Consider the following 17,798-nt stretch of genomic DNA (forward strand, 5'->3'; position numbering starts at 1 on the left):
TTGAATATTGTATGTTAATTTGATAACCAAACCTCTAAAGAACATTCACAGATAATTTAAAAAGTAAACCTAATTCAAACGTATTTGTTACTTGGCCTGTTTTTATCCGTAAAAGTAAAAATCAAGCAGATACCAAGGACAAATACCAAACCTTTCCTTTATTTTACATAATCTGATCACATCGTATTTTTACACAAAATGAAGTCTTCTCTTTCGAGTTGAATTAATGTCATTAGTTATTTTTGAAATGGCACCATCAGTACTACTATTGATATCCAAAAAGCCTAAGAGGATAACCTCTCCTGGGCGATCGTGTTCCTGCAGTACACTTTTAAACACCGGCAAGCATGAAAAAATACCTCTCACAGGTTGCTGAATTAGCGACATTTTAATTAGAATGATAGAGGAAGATAAAATTTAACAATATTAGACATTCTCGTAACAGTGTATAGGAAGCCTATACAATGGTGCGAAGATCATTTTGTTTCACTGAGCTAAATTAAACAGAGTAATGAAGAATGTATTGTTGGGAGATCAAAAGAATGCACATGCCAGGTGAGGCACGGGGCGAAGGGATTTTCACCAGCATAGCCAGTGACGCAATGGTTACTATGGCAACTCCGCTACTACCCAGGCGAGTTTAGAGTATCTTCTACTGGCAGCTCTTCGCTCTTGTCAGTTGTAATCCAGCAAACTGCAAAGTGTGAGTCAATGTTTTCGTGCAGCAGATAAGAACAGATAAGAGCCGATCTGTCTGGGCAGAACAGGAAGTTCGTGCTTGCAGGCCACATTCCTCATTCTTGCATTCTTCTCATCTCTACACAGTACTTGTAAAATATGCATTTCTAAGTCTGCAATATTACGAAAAAATTGGTTTCCTTCAAAATATTGGCCACCCCTTGCCACTCCCGAATTACGCCTATGAGAATATCGGGAACTTCACCCAATCAACAGCTGTCTACCACCACAGTATTACCGTTTTCATATTACAGCACTTAGGTGTACTAGTTTAAAAAATATAAATACATCAGAATAGCGCAATGAAACATATAATAGTTTCTTTGTTTTGATACCAAGCTTCAAGCGTCTTCAATAATAACTGTGCTATTATGATGAAGCCGATACCAGACACATTTAGTTCAAAGAATGCAAAAATTAAACAGTATATTTCCGTGCTCAAATTTCTGTTATCTGTATGGGTACCTATGTACTCAGTTCAAAAAAATTAGGGGAACATGATTTGTAACGTCTGGTATGTGAACATTAATTTGATAGATGTGGTTCCAATGGTCGTACAGCATACCTTGAGACCAGTGGCGAATATAGAATACATTTTGGGGGGGGGGGGCCAAGATTGATGTAAGGTTAGGTTAAGTAATTTTAAGAGGTCAGACGATTTCAAACACTTTAGAAAGGAAAAAGGAAACATTGATTTGGGCTGATACATACATACATACATACATATACATACATACATACATACATACATACATACAGTACACCAATGGTTACAAAACGAAGTACTATCGTCGCCATAAGACCTATCTGTGTCGGTGCGACGTAAAGCCCCTAGCAAAACAAAAAACAAAAAAACGAAGTCCAGGTTTCTTGGTACACTTGCAAACTTTTCAAGAACGTCTTCGTCACTAACTATAATGTCTCTGTGGATAGAGAGTAAAGCAAGCCCGTTAAGCCTACTTTCAGATGTGCTGTTCCTTAAGTAAGTCTTCAGTCTCCTTAGGCTAGAGAAAGTTCTTTCTACGGTTGCGATAGAAACAGGAAGAACGCAGAGTAATTTGAGAAGGGTATAAATGTTGGGGAAGAAAGTCTTATCACATTTTTCTAGAGAACTTACAGCCATTTTGGGAAGATTTGAAGGATTTTCCTGACTCCACATTTCTTTCCACAACATAAACTCACTTTGCACAATCTCTTTATGTGACAGATCTTCTTCGTAGAAACTAAAAGCAGCCTCCAGTGAACCGAAATCTGTTACGATACACAATTGTGGAAGGATGTTTTGTAAGGATGCAACTATTTCCTTTGTGAGATTCAAAGCGTTCTTTTAGTGAGTTACAAAAATCGTCCAGGTACGGCACATAAAAAGCTACTCAATAGTATTCTTCTTCTGTGGTGTAAGGGACGTTGCTACTTGCTGTTTGAAGGCAGCAAATTCTTGGAATCTCTTCTTTAATGTCAAGTTTGGCAGCGAATGTGGAAGACACTCATGACGTTAGTCAAGGCCTGTGGAAGATCTATATTGTTGTTTTGAAACTGCTCAGGTAAGTTATGCATGGTTGATAGCATCCAGCTCAAAACAGAGTCGTGCCTTTCTACCCATCGGGTTTCGCATAATGAAATAAGTTTCTGTTTCTTTTTTTCTGGACAACATTCAGAAATCATTGATTTCAATATTTCGTTTCTTTTGGCTGATATATGAAAGAATCCACAGACTTCTTTTATGACACCCATACAGTTTCTTACAGACGGTACTTTTTTCGCATCTGACAAACATACATTTAGAGTGTGTGAAGAACAATGTGTATACAGGGCCAACGGTAGCCCGAATTGCCCGCTCATCGTGGCAGCACCATCGTACCCTTGGTCTCTCATTTTGTTTAGGTCAAGCCCTAATGTTGACAAGGTCTACAATATTGTGTTGGCCAAACCAGCTCCAGTGATGTCATAAACGGGGACGAATGACAGAAAATCTTCTCTGATTTTGAAAGTTTGTTCCTCTACATAACGTACACAGAGAGAAATCTGTTTGATTTGGCTGATGTCAGTGGTTTCATCTCCTAAAATCGAATAAAAACAGACTTTCTAACATTTTGATTGCATTAAGTGACCGAATGTGTTAATAAGTTCGTTTTGAATGAAAGAACTTGTGTACATCGTCTTCCCACCACTAGTCGTTAATTGGTCTTTAAGAATATTATCTCCACTGTTGGCTCGGTATCTCAACAACGATCGAAAATTCCCATCATTTTGGTCCGGTTCTTCAAGACTTATACATTTTTTCGGGGTGGGCCCAGGCCCCCTGCCCCCCCCCTCCCTTATATACGCCCCTGCTTGAGACCTTAGCTACTCAGGGTATGTCAAATCGAAGTTATACTCCATCTGACCCCTCAAAACAAAGTGAACAGCGGTGCGTCCGTGTGTCGTTGTGAGTTACACAGACTCCTGCGGTCATTTGAGCCCGTTGAACGAAAACCAGCACATCCCATGAGACATCTTAACAAGGTTCAAGTCGCAAGGGCCGTCACTCTTATCCAGGAAGGAATGATTTTTCGTCGTATTGCTGTGGATCTCAATGTCTCTCCGTCAGTTATTCACCGCTTGTGGAATTGCTACAATGAGACAGGCCAGTTCACAAGGAGGGGTGGACAAGGTCGATGATGATAACGACAATGCTTGTTGTTTCAAGGGGCCTAACATCTAGGTCATCGGCCCCTAATGGTACGAAATGAAATCACAAATTAAAAGCCCAAAAACATCCACCGACCATAATTCAAAATGTGAAGACGATGGATGAGATGGGATGGATGGATGGATATGAATTTAAAACGATCAGTGGAACCGACCCACAGTGCCTTACATGCACATAAGCTGGCGTAGAACAATAGTATTACTGACCAAGGGACTGCTTCTATAGTACAATACTGAATCGATGATACTTAGTCGAAAGGGGTCCATAATCCAAGTCAGCCACCCCTCACAATGGTACTTATCGCTAGGAAAGTAGAACCATGGTATTTGTCATGTTGCGGTACTAATCAAGAGTAGCGTACACTCGCGGTATTCCACACATTATGGTACTATTGACAGGTAATGAAATTCGTACATGTATTGCAAACGTACGTTGTTTCGCATATTGCGGCGCCATTTACAGGCAACGCAAACCTATGGTGTTCATCACATAAGGGTACTAACCACAGGAACTCGTGCTATCCTATGGTGTTCCTCATATAGTGGGTACTAATCATAGGCAAGCCAGAACCATGGATTCCTTCATCCCATAGTGTCGCTCATATAGTGCTATTAATCACAGGTACTGTAAAAGCCGTCACGCTCTGGTTTGCTACTAATCACAAACCTATTTGGTACCCAACATTGTGGTACTAATCACAAGTAGGTTCATGGTTCTAATTTGGTCACCCCTTTTAGTCGCCTCTTACGACAGGCAGGGGATACCGTGGGTGAATTCTCCGTCTGCGTCCCACACCCACAGGGGTGGACAAGGTCGTGGACGCATAACAACCCCACAGGATGACCGATATCTGACCATCAGTGCGTTGCGGCGTCGTTTAGCAACTGCCAGAGAACTGCAACAAGACCACAGGAGGGTTGATTTGTTTTATATATGTACACTTTTACTTTTTCTATCATTATTTAATTCTGTAGTTAATCACTGAACAGTCAAAATAGTTCTAAATCAACTGCGGATTTCAGGTCAGCATGATGATCACGATGCCAAGCTGCCTTACGCAGATAATTTTAATAATTATAATAAATGTACTTAAAATAAAACAAAGAGTAAACACAAATTAAACAAAATAAAGCGTTTTTACTGGTGACTACCTATAAAGAACCTCAAAGAATATAGAGAAAATTGCCAAATAACGTGGCAAAAGAGGACACACGGGTGAATTGTAACTTATGGTATGGACAAAGTCTTAGAGAACGAGTACAAGATGAAAATAAATACAACAAATTTAGTCGAATGAAGTCAGGTGATACAAACAAACAAAAAGAGATTAGAAAATGAAGCCTAAGTAAACTATGAAGTACATAGTTCCTCTGACCCAGCAGTAACGCCAAATACAGTAGAGACGGTGTGGGATACTGTCTAAAGTCTTGTTCACTCCCAGGTAGCCAGCAGAGGTGCCATCCGGATAGTAGAAGAACCAATGATGACAGAATTAAGGGCATAATATGAGAACTAGGTTTAGCCTGTGCTTTTTGGTAACTTTTGTGTGGAGCGTGGCATTCTGTGAAAGTGAAACAGACAATAACTGGTGCCGGCCCCGTGGTGTAGGGGTAGCGTGCCTGCCTCTTACCCGGAGGCCCCGGGTTCGATTCCCGGCGAGGCCAGGGATTTTTACCTGGACCTGAGGGCTGGTTCGAGGTCCATTCAGCCTACGTGATTAGAATTGAGGAGCTATCTGACGGTGAGATGGCGGCCCCGGTCTAGAAAGCCAAGAATAACGGCCGAGAGGAATCGTCGTGCTGACCACATGACACCTCGTAATCTGCAGGCCTTCGGGCTGAGCAGCTGTCGCTTGGTAGGCCAAGGCCCTTCAAGGGCTGTAGTGCCATGGGGTTTGGTTTTGGTTTGGTTACTACTAGCCTGATGCAGCCCTTGTAAGGCAAACCCTCCGTCGAGAGTGGGCGGCATCTGCCGCGTAAAGGAAACTACGTGTTACTGTGGTTGAGGGTTGTGGTGAAGGCTACAGCGCTGGCTATTCAGCCAAGGAGCCAGGCAAAAATGAGGTGTTACCGAAGAATGTTGAAGGTGAGATGGGTAGAACACATCACAAATGACGAGAGACTGATTTAAGTTGGCGACAGAACAATTATTTGGATAAATTGGCCAAAATAACAGATTGTCAGGGCATATCTTGAGGTACTCAGAACTTGTTCGGTTGGTTTCTTAGGGAAGCGTAGGAGATAAGATTGGTAGAAGGCGGCCAAGCAAAGCATTAGGACAAACCGATTAAAGTCAGATGTAGGATGCAACAGTTACGTAGAAATGAAGAGTTAACACAGTATAGAGTGACAAAGAGAACTGCATCAAACCAGTCTGTGGACAACAACAACAACAACAACGAAGTGTATCTTCAGTCCCAGGCTATGTACAGTACATGCAATATTCGTTAGAAATCACCTCGTCAACTAACTGTTTTTCAATAGCACACTTTTTTCTGCCCGTTCCCAATTACGTGGAACAGGCACTTTGTACGCATTTGGCCCAGTTTTACGGCTGTATGCCTCTCTGACTCCAACCATATGCATAGTGAGTTTGTAGTGTGATGTGGTGGTGTTCGCAAACGAACACGAACACCCAGCCCCCGAGCTATAAAAATTAACCAGACACGGTTACATTTAATTCCCGACCTGGCCGAAAATCGTAGGAACCGAACACCACTACGCTGACCATTAAGACCTGAAGAGATTGAACATGTACTCGTTGTGGAATCCGAAAAGAGAAAGTACTAATTTGCTAGTAGACATCCTTAAGATTGTAGTGGTCTATTTTAAATCCGAATATGTTGTATGAGGTCATATGTAAATTTCCTGCAGACAATATTGAAAAATAAATCAACAATATTGTTAAGTGTAACGTTGATTCCGTCAATTAATGATAATTAATAGTCAATTTAAGGTGCCCTTATAAAAACAAAATTCCGGCACTCTGGAATGTCGAAAAACCGATAGCAGCTGAAATAAAAAAAAACAGTTAAGGTTTTTACGGCGGAAGACTGGATAATAAGGCCGATTGTGTGTGTGTGTGTGTGTTCCGCAATACCGGTACTTATTTGCTAACTAGGCCACTTCTAAGTAGAGTCATGAGATAAAATCCGTATTATTATTATTATTATTATTATTATTATTATTATTAAGTTTGGTTTGAACTAGATATCAAGAAAGGAAGTTCGTGGTAATCAGCAAGCAGAAAATCATCAACGCTGTTATCACCCTGGACGGAAACATTATTTTAAAGGGTGTCACATTTCAAGTACCAGGTATGTTGGCTAACCAAGAAAGAGATCTGAAAGGCAAACAACAACTTGTTCATTTTCTCCACTAGGGCTATACGATAACTGAAATCGAATTGGTGAGAGGAGAATGATTTGGCAAAAATTGACCAGAAAAAGAGATAGAATGAAGGGTATCTCTTACCCAGGACTTGTTCAGCGGATTTTTGAGGGAAGTGTAGGCAATATGAACGGCAGGGGTAGACCAAGGTATGAATAAGAAACAGATTGAGTAGACGTAGGATGTAGTAGTTATGTACAAATGAAAAGGTTAGCACAGGATACGGTGGCATGGGAAGCTGCAACAAACCAGTCTATGGACTGATGACCCAAACAACAAAGAAAAGATAAAAATCATGGATATGTTTCTGAGCTTAGAAGACGAGAGAGCAAGTTCATATCCACAATGCTATGTTTTTCTGTGTGGCGGAGAAAATTTTACCGTGGAGAAAATGTACGAGTTCCAAGTGCGAGTGTGTGTGTACTAGAGTAGGCCTACAGGAGTGTAGAGATTCAATTATTTTTCGCGATAAAAACAAATATGTAGCATCACGAATAGGGCTCTGATGTTTAAGACCTAAAAATAGCCCAAATAAGCAAGCAAATATGACCTCAAAAGTGACGAAATATGACGCAAAAATTACAAAATATGGCCCGAAAATGATTATTCAAAATATGGGCATTTGAAAATAAATTATAAATCGAAACGGCAATTCCTATGATACACATTTTTAATTATTCTTACTTTAATATTGATTTTCTGAATATACATCTTTAGGAGTTATTCACAGTCAATTGTCCTTTATTTACTTATCAAACTTTTCCGAATACATACCCATAAAGTAGGTACTAAGTTCGCTAAGATTATCAGATCACACAACATTTTGAAAATAACATGTTTGCACCCTGCATTGATGGTTTGAAATACGAGAAAACTAGAAATTGATCTACTTTCTAAAATATTTTGGAACGTTTAAGCCCAGAGTTCATTAATATTATTCAAATGTGTTGCAGTTTAAATTGAGTACCACGAAACGAATTAAGTAGATGTCTTTCAGTACATTACGGCAGTGCCTATGGTGCAAACTCACATACCTTTTTAATTCTTCTCCGCGGCTGGAATTGAAGTGTATGACAAGATTCATGTTTTGTGAACACTTGTTCGCATTAGGTAAGTTGAAGCAAATACAGTAGAGAGAATACACTTACGGATTTCGCCTTGCTAAAATGGGAGACAATTCGACGGTGGCGCTCCTAGTGACTTGACCTGAACAAATCGCGCTAAATTCAAATATCAATGGAAATGTATATACGGAAATGAACAAATAAATTACGTCTAGAAAGACAGTGGTATTGAGATATTAACTTCGAAGTTGCTAAAGCAATTCTGGATAAATGAATGAAGAATTATTTAAAAGGTATTTAAAAGACATATAAACAAGGTGTGAAATGGACTGCTGTGAAATGGCTTGATCTTTCATTTATGCATTACTTTTTTAGCTTTAGCATACCTGCCTGAAATCTTACGGTTGGATTTGTCTTTTTTCCTCATTTAAAAACAATGTATCACCACATTAAGACATTTGTCAATAAAAATATCGGCACATTCCTTACACATATGATGCAATGAATTAACATTTAATAGCTGGACAATTTTCCTCTTAACATGAAGCCTACTAACAGAAAGAAAATCTGTAAAATCCCGGCTTTAATCTGAGAAGAGGGATAAAAGAAAGAAAAGTTCGAAAATGTTGTCGATAGTGATACTTTGAGGAATATTTACGTACAATTAAGAGTAAAAATGTAACATACCCTTGGCTGTATAGTCGAGGATTTTTAAAGTCGCTGGCCTGGAAATGATCTGAACAGATCTTATAATTCTTATACAAGCGTTACGTCCCTTCTTTCTTGTACACTTTATCCAAATCGCTTCTGTGACATTTCAAAACCCACAGATCACACCTAAAACAACACATCGGTATTGAAGGTTAACTGCTGCACTATACAATAAAATATGCGTATTATATTTTAAGCCCGTTAAAACATGGGTCGAGCAGGTCAGAAGATTATGAAGTACTATAAAAATCTCTGTCACTGGAAGAATAGATATGCAAACACAATATTACTTACATGTTCTTGTCACGAGGGAACCTGAAGAACGAGCGCGCATTTTTCTCTACTTCGTAATTACTGCAGCCAAACACAGCACATACCTTTCCCCTCATGTTGAGAGGAGATATCAAGGAATGACACACGCTACTATTTAATTATGTCAACTCACTGAAAACGCATAAATAACACCAAAAACTTCACACAAAAATACACGTGCTCTTATGACAGAATCAGTACCGTTCAGGTCTATCCGCTAGAGTGAGCTCCAATAGCTGTCCCTCGATATCTCGCTCAGTGTCGTGTATTGTCTCTACTGTATTTGGTTGAAGTTGATTTTGCACAGCTACGGCTGTCATCAAACCGCCGAAATATGACATGTGTACGAAAATAGCTCAAAATATGAGCTTATGACAAAAATAGCCAAAATATGCATTTATATGACAAATAAAGATCACTTAGTTGTGACCATACGCACCTGATTTGCACCAAAATCCAATCAGGCAAGAAAATAGAGACAAGAAAAAATATGACTTTTCCTAAACATCCGAGCCCTAATCATGATTTACCTCCAACAGTATGGCAGCTGATCCAGCACACAACATTCCTATCACGTTCCCTGCAGCAGAGAATTTTGAATAAATTTTACGTCGTATCGGCCCACCGATTACCCGACGCTGTCTTTAGTTTTTATCGGTTCGGGTCACCAGTGACCCGACGAATTTGACTTTAGTTACTCCCTACTACGAAATCCAAAACAATGCTGGTGCACTTGTGTGCGTTACTGTTGAGGAGACATTTCGATGTATTTACCTCTGCGACAATTTTCAGATTCAACAAGTGCGTGACCCAGAAATGACCCCCGAAGTAAATGTTAGTTTCTCGTTCAGTGATCTGTTTTTGTGGGAATTTCATAGGCCTACGTTAATTATTTTCATATTATGGTCAGTAACAAAATATCACAAAAGACGAGGCTGTACGTAGTGCCATCACATACTGACGAGAAATCGCCGTCAATGTCATCACTTTGTTCCAAATAATAAGCAATTCGTCCGGGATCCAGTGCCGTCCTAAACCGCTTTCTTTTCTGTGCCACCGGTGTGTCAGAATGTGAAGGCTCCATGCCTAAAAAAGGACCTGTACTTGCTTGCTAATATTATCTACGAAAGATGTATGTTTGTTCAGTCTTCATCCCTAAGGATGAATGGATCCTCAACAGCTCCACCATCAGCTGTCATAGATGGCCTAGGCATCACTGAAGAGGCGTACTAGGGAAATGAGGAGTGATGTAGTTTCCCCGTTGCTTTCCTCACCGAGCCAGAAGTTGCTATTACATATCAGTCTGCAAGCCCACTGAAATGCATGCACCAAACGACCCTATATGCAACATTTTCGCGCCATTCATAGCAGGGACGGGCTGCAGAAGGAATGGCATTTCTAACATCGTTCATACCTCAGTCACTTTCATATTGTCAAAGCCAAAGATAAGACAGAGACAGGTCAATGAAAGTAACAAAGAAAGGTAATAAACATATCAATAACTATTCCAATAAATAAACATCTGAAAACTTATGGTCTCTTACCTGAGAGCAATGTAGAAAGGAGTAAGTTACACGAGACGTCAGAAGGGTGGCACTCCTCGTATTAAACAACCACCTGCCATCTAAAGGCATTGTACGCTTTATTCACCGTTACCGCGCAAGCGATTGCCGCGTAAAAATATAGGTTGGACAGCAATCCGAAGGGATATGAAGGGGGAAAAAATATATCCTTCGGGTCATCGGTGGGCCGATCGAAACTAGCAGAATGCCTCGCTCCTTTACTTCAACAGGAACATTATGTTCCCACTAGCAATCGGAAATTTGTAACTAGGACGTAGTTACTTACTCCGCAATTTTGGGAAGTTCGCACCGACAGATAAGAGTAACATGTTTCGGGGCACATGGTCACCCGAACCGCAATAAACTTGCTATGCCAGGTTACAAGATAGCCCTACCTATCAAGATCTACGACCAACAAAATTGTCGCTGGATTAGCGCACAATTATATGGACATATTCGCAAGATACGTATTATGAGAAATACACAGTTCAAAAAAATTAGGGGAACATGTTTTTGAACGTATGCCATGCTCCACAAAACAATACCTCACACCCAGGTATACAGTATTACCAACTGAACCTTTGTTCTGTACCGTTGAAGCATCCAAAAGAACATCTATGGATTCGCGTTCATTTTCAGAACACGAGCGGAAATGTGCAAATAGGGGCGAAAACAAAGTGATAACAGTCCTCCAGGGTGGATTTTTATAACAGTTGGAGAGCTTCAGTATGGTGTTATGTCCTCCACAAGCATTTATTACAGCTTGGCACCTACGTGGCATGCTCCCTGTAAGTCGACGGAGTTCACGTTGCGGTATCAGGTCCCATTCTTCATTGAGAAACCATTCGAGGTCTTGGAGAGTCTTTGGTGGAACAGGACGCCCACGAACACTTCTGTCAAGCCTATCCCACATATGCTCGATGGGATTAAGGTCGGGACTCACTACTGGCCATTCCATCTCTTGAATGTCCAGTTCTCTCAAGACAGCTCTGGTGATGCGCGCTACATGAGACCTGACATTGTCGTGCATGAGTACGAATTAAGGGTCAATACCGTATGCAGCAACCAATACATGCTGTAGCAGTATCTGCGTGATGTACCCCGCAACGGTAAGATTACCGCGGACGACGACAAGATCCGTACGGCCATCAATACTGATGCCACCGCACATCAACACAGAACCTTGTCCGAATCGGTCGCCTTCCTGGACAACATCTGGCATATACTGCTCACCACGGCGTCTCAACACACGTTGACGTCCATCACGCGTGTCAGGGGAAATCTGGACTCGTCTGTGAACAACACAGGTCTCCATTGGCGAATATGCCAGTTGATGGGTACGGGCAAACAGAAGGCGAGCTGCGCGATGTTGTTGCGTTAAACGGCGCACTCGAACAGCACGTCTGGGTCGTAAAGACACTTCTCTTAACCTGTTCCTTACTGTCTGGTCGGACACCGTGACTCCAGTGGCCTCCTGTGGTCTTGTTGCAGTTCCCCGACAGTTGCTGAACACGCCGCAACGAACAATGGTCAGATATCGGTCATCCTGTGGGGTTGTCATGCGTCCACGACCTTGTCCGACCCTCCTTGTGAACTGGCCTGTCTCATTCTAGCGATTCCACAAGCGCTGAATAACTGACGGAGACACATTGAGATCCACAGCAACACGACGAAAAGTCCATCCTTCTTGGATCAAAGTGACGGCCCTTGCGACTTGAACCTCGTTAAGATGTCTCATGGGATGTGCTGGTTTACGTACAACGTGCTCAAATGACCGCAGTACTCCATGTACCTCACAACGGAACACGGACGCACCGCTGTTCACTTTGTTTTGAGGGGTAACCTGGCAGCTTAATGCATGGCTACGTCTACAGATGGAGTATAACTTCGATTTGACGTACTCTGAGTAGCTAAGGTCTCAAGGTACGCTGTACGACCATTGGAACCCTATCTACCAAATTTGATGTGTCCCTTGTAAAACTGACAACATACTCGTAAAACTGACAACATACTCACTAATCAGAATGAAAATGTCTCATTACAGTTCCAGTACTCTAACTGCACTGCATTTTATAACATAACTAGAAACATCTGCATTAATCAGTCCACTGGCTGTAACTGGCATTGGGAAGCAACACCCGCCCCACGTGTTGTGGTCTTATCGAGTGCGAATATAACGATTAGGCCTACAGTATATAATTACTATTAACTTAACCAATGTTTTTTTTTTTTTTAACCACGCAGATGCGATAGATGGTCTAGGGAGCGGTGATAAGGGTACAGGGATCTGGAAGTCAAGTAGGGATGACATAAAAATGTTAAGTGTTGAACTACGGAAGTATTGTAAAGAAAGGAATAGACTGAAGTAATTTGATATATACTTACCAGATATTGTAATAGGAGTTGAATCAAGGCTGAAAAACGATATAATTAATGGATGCAGAAATTTTCTCACGGAACTAGTGTGTGCATCGTAGAGGTAGCATAGGAATGGTAGGAGGGGAGTATTCATTCTGGTGGGGGAAAAAAAAAAAAAAAAATTGTAAGCTACGAAAAAGTTAAAGATGACAAACATGAAATTAGGTGTAAGACTCATCTCTACAGATGATAGGCAACTTGATGTCTATGGAGTGTATAGACCGAGAAAGGGTAGCACTGACGCTGATTCGGAATTATTTGATACGATAATCAGCTATGTGAGAAACGATATGGAAAGGAACGTGATTGTAACGGGTGATCTCAATTTATCAAATGTCAATTGGGAAAGCATGCGAACGAAAGGAAGCATGACCAACACATTACAAATAAGTTAATATGGGAAGGATAGCTGATTCAGAAGTGATGGAACCAACTAGAGCAAAGGTGCTCACGCTCGGTACTCCGTCCCACGGGCGCCCAGCACTGCAAGTAGGCGGGCTGGCACGCAATGAGCGCAGCGTACGCTAATCAGCCACAGTGACGTTGTGGCGGCTACGTCACAGGCTGTGAGGTTTGAGCGAAGTTCTCCCAGTCACTCTCGATCACTGCGGCGATAACCGAGTTTGAAATGGGCGCAAAAAGTAATGAAAGAAAGAGGGCAGAAATCCACGTCATTTTCAATTTACGTTGTAAGAAATACAGTAAGTTATTTACGTTCATTGCACTTTATGTATTTTGACCGGATACAATAAAGAGTTAGACCAATGAATTACAATTTTCACCATTAAATATTAAGAGGTGCCTTAGAAAAAATTATAATACAATATGGAGTTGAGGTGGATAAGCTGTGGCTTGTGGTTGTTTGGGTTTAAATTTTCCGAAAAACTCACCAACAATCCAAACATGCTTACTGCGAGTATTTATTTGAAGGTATACTGTACATCTGGTAGATACATTTACATTGTTGTTGCACTTAAATCTTTGATAGTAAATATCTACTTTCTCACTCGTGATTAAACTCCCTCTCGCCATTTAGAGGCTAGCTATTATCATTGGACGCCTGTCAAATTTTAAATACTATTTTCAGAAATTCAGTGAACAGAGAAAGTCACACAACACTGTGCTAAATCAAGCAGCAAATTTGTTGAATTATGTAATTATATTACTTTTTGCTTAATGAATAACAGGTGGGCCGATGACCTTCGATGTTAGGCCCCTTAAAACAAGCATCATCATCATCATCATCATCATCATCATCATCAATGAATAACAGGAATTCTACTAATTTTAAAAAATGGAAATACTGCCATCTCCATCCAAGGAAGTGTTAATCGTAGCTTGTCCGCTTAAACCCTGTACCTTTGTAGATTGTAACAAACATTATAAAGTGTCAGTTTTCGCTGAATGAAAAAAATACAAGAAAATAAAACTATTTATAGCGAGCGCAGTATAAATCAATCCGGAATATCTTGAAAAGGTCAGGGTATTTTTGGTGATTAGAGCCTTTTATTTTAAAGAATGCACCACAATCAGCATTTCGCCTATTGCCGCGGCCACCAAATTAGGCAGGTGAGGAAAACTGCGCTGTCGTCAGATATGGGAACGGCAAAACGACAGAAGGTCGAGAGTCGCTTACCTCCAAGCACGTATTGGCAACGTTGATCGTGCAGTGCTGTCTAGTTGAAGCCCATCCGCTCCAGGCCACCTTACCCGAGTCATTCCCTGTCATGGAGCTGTTGAGCACTCATCGTAAGTGCAGTTAAAATGGATAGTGAATGTGAACTAATTTGGGCTCAAGTCAAGAGAGAAGTGGCAGAGAGGACCAAGACATTCAAAATAAAGGACGTAGAAAAACTCACGTCAGAAGCCATCGACCGTGTGACTGCTGCATATTGGGGAAAGTGTTTCAATCGCGCGGAAAATCTTCAAACGGACGATTGGGCCAAGGAAATAGTAAGGGACGAAAGAATAGAGCCATTCATCATCAGTGTAAATGACGACTCGACAGATAGGAACTCTGAAAAGTGGTGGCAAAAGGGGCTCTGGTTAAGACGCAGCAGGTCGTTATGCTACTTAGGTTCCAAAATGGGTAAAATATAAATATGTAAATAAATTCAATGTTAATTTTAATCTCATACCAGTTGTATAGTATTATTAGAAGTAATTTCACATACCGTACTGTATATGAGTTGACTATGTTTGTAAGATATTATAAGTAGAGTTTTGTAAACAATATTAATTTATTAAGGATGATGTGTGTGTTTAATAGAAAAAAATATTAGCGTAAATTGTATAATATTGTATTCTAGGAAAATTTTCTTCGTCTCCTGTTAATTTAAAATTTAGTGCTTGACAATAATGTATTTTAGTGTACCATTTGCCACCGAGGTAGACACCTCATTTGCAAATAAAGAGATTTTGATTTGATCTGATGTGTGATGACAGTGACTAAGAAATCTTAGCCTGCCTTGAAGCTCGAAACTGATTCTTAATTCATTATAAATTAATGTTAACCCGTTCTTTAAAATAGTTCTTTTTCCATATTACTCAATACAATAAACAGTATTCAAATATTTAAAGTTATAATGTAATAAAACCGATACGGATTAATATGTAATCCGAAAATATTTACGGCGTCCTGCAGCCTTTGCTGGCGCGCGTGCCCCGATCTGCCTCAGCCAGCGACATTTACATGATCGCTTTCCGGGCCATTTTCCAGGAAAATTACAACACTCACGGAAATATGTTTCAGATAAAAAATATAAGTCAGGCAATTTTTTACATTTTTCCTGCAGACAAAATGTTATTGGGTGAAGAAATAAAAACTTGGCCGGTTACTGAAGTTTTCAATACATGATTGTACGGATTTAAATTTACTCGTTCAAGATTTTATTTTAATAATTATTTGAAGTGGTTTATATGGAAAATAGTTATACCATTGAAATCAGCAGTCTTTTCTGAAGCTTGTAGTATAATTTGTTTTGAAACATTGTATGAAGTAACATCAGGAGCTTGAGAGAGAACAACTTGCCACGCGCTCCGAAATGATGTGTTCAGTTAGACATTTCTTCGCGAGTTGCTATATAACATTGGCAACAGCGTAATTCTCTGACCCGCCTAATTTGGTGGCCGCGACAATAGTAGTGGAGGAGAGCTTCGTAATCGCAAGTGAACGTCAATGCTCCTTCCCTTCCCTGCAAAGTGTGTTCGCTTTCTCGCTTCACTGTGACGTAGACTTGTTACGTACGCTGCCCGCATTTACGTCACGCCAGCCCGGCCGCACTGGGCTAGCCTCAACGGGCGCCCAGCTGAGCACTTCTGAACTAGAGGGAAGAATATTCTTGACATGGTGGTAGTGGTGAAACCAGATGAACTCTATAGATAAACCGAAGAAAGAAATGGTATTAGCGTTCACGAAGCTGTTATTGTCGTAGTTAAAAATAAATATTATAGAAAGGATGGTCTTAAAAGTAGGACTATTAGGCAGTACCATATGGCTGATAAAACAGGCATGAGGGAGTTTTAAAAAAGTAACTATGATCGGTGAAAAACAGTACCGGTAAATAAAAATGTACACATACTCTGGGATGGGTTTAAAACAATTGTTGAGGAATGTGAAAACACGTTTGTACCTTTAAAGGTGGTAAGGAATGGTAAAGACGGATTACACTATAACAGACAAGTAAAGAGACTAAGGAGGAAGTGCAGGTCACAGTCTAACATGCACAGTCGCGAAGCTCCTTAGTGAAGAAATGGCATCCTGTTGACAGGCGGAACGACACCAGCGATCGTAGCGGCCAGCAAGCTCTAACTGTCCGGAACAATTCTCTACCCAACAGCTGATTGCACTTTCTCACGTAAATTATAAACTGTAACCACCTCGACAACTATATTAATCGTACATTTTAATAAAATACGTTGATACACCAGACTACTTATTGTTACAGCATGGTAATAATACCAAAGGAAAGTAACAATAGTTTATTTTCGAAGGAAAAACTGATCATACCACTGTAGTTAAGGTCTTAGCCAATTTCGAAGTCCTATTATTGAACTGAATTTGATACTTTCACATAAATCATAAAAATAGAAATGAACTACAAAACAATTCAAATAATATTCAAAGATCTCAGGAACTTAAATGGCTGAATTTTGAGCTTTTTTGTTTTATGACACTGAAAACTTTCATTGCAAAATATCACAATGTAATCTAATCTTAGTTTCACAAATAATTTCCACACTAATGACTTCGTACCTTCAGAGCATTAAAGTGGAAAATCAGGTATTTACATTAGGGAATTAATAGTATAGCACATCCAAGTTAGTGAGCATACAGGAAATTCCTGAAAACAGCCCATGTTCTCTCGGCTCCTCCGAGGAAGTGGCCGCGCGGTTTAGGTCGCGTAGCTATCAGCTTACATTTCAGAGATAGTGGGTTCGAACTCCACTGTCGCCAGGCCTGAAGATGGTTTTTCGTGGTTTCCCATTGTCAAAACAGCCTGTACCATAATTAAGGCCATGGTCGCTTCCTTCTCGCTCCAAGCCCTTTCCTATCCCCCCGTTGCCAAAAGACCTATCTATGTCAGTGCAACGTATGACTGTGTGGTGTGCTCCTTTGAGACGAGCTAATCATCTCTTATCAATAACTTTCGGTTCGAAGAAATCTGGAGATTCCATACAATTTCTTCTTCTCTGCTGACATGAACTGGCTGTCTCCAAAATGATTCGAACATAACGTAATGTTATTGTACAAATAGTTCACATGTTTCTCCAATAAATCAGCCCTCCAACTATTTACAAGCAATTTTCTTGCCTTTCTTAATCCGTTTACCCTCCAGGGTTGGTTTTTCCTTCGGACTGAGTGAGGGATCCCACCTCTACCGCCTCAAGGGCAGTGTCCTGGGGCGTGAGA

The 17,798-nt window shown here is 40.5% G+C and overlaps 2 protein-coding genes across 2 annotated transcripts in view; one reads left to right on the forward strand and one right to left on the reverse strand.

Moving 5' to 3' along the window:
- The window catches only part of LOC136863280 (cation-independent mannose-6-phosphate receptor), a 645,945-nt gene that overhangs the window by 368,707 nt on the left and 259,440 nt on the right, over nucleotides 1–17,798 (reverse strand). The gene's annotated exons all lie outside the window — the stretch shown is intronic.
- The window catches only part of Tl (toll like receptor), a 94,311-nt gene that overhangs the window by 48,516 nt on the left and 27,997 nt on the right, over nucleotides 1–17,798 (forward strand). The window contains exon 7 of the mRNA XM_067138346.2: nucleotides 14,481–14,635. Within this exon, the coding sequence (XP_066994447.2) occupies nucleotides 14,481–14,635 (155 nt within the window). The remainder of the gene's footprint in view (nucleotides 1–14,480; nucleotides 14,636–17,798) is intronic.

Source organism: Anabrus simplex, chromosome 1 (genome assembly GCF_040414725.1).
Source record: "Anabrus simplex isolate iqAnaSimp1 chromosome 1, ASM4041472v1, whole genome shotgun sequence".
Classification (NCBI taxonomy): domain Eukaryota; kingdom Metazoa; phylum Arthropoda; class Insecta; order Orthoptera; family Tettigoniidae; genus Anabrus; species Anabrus simplex.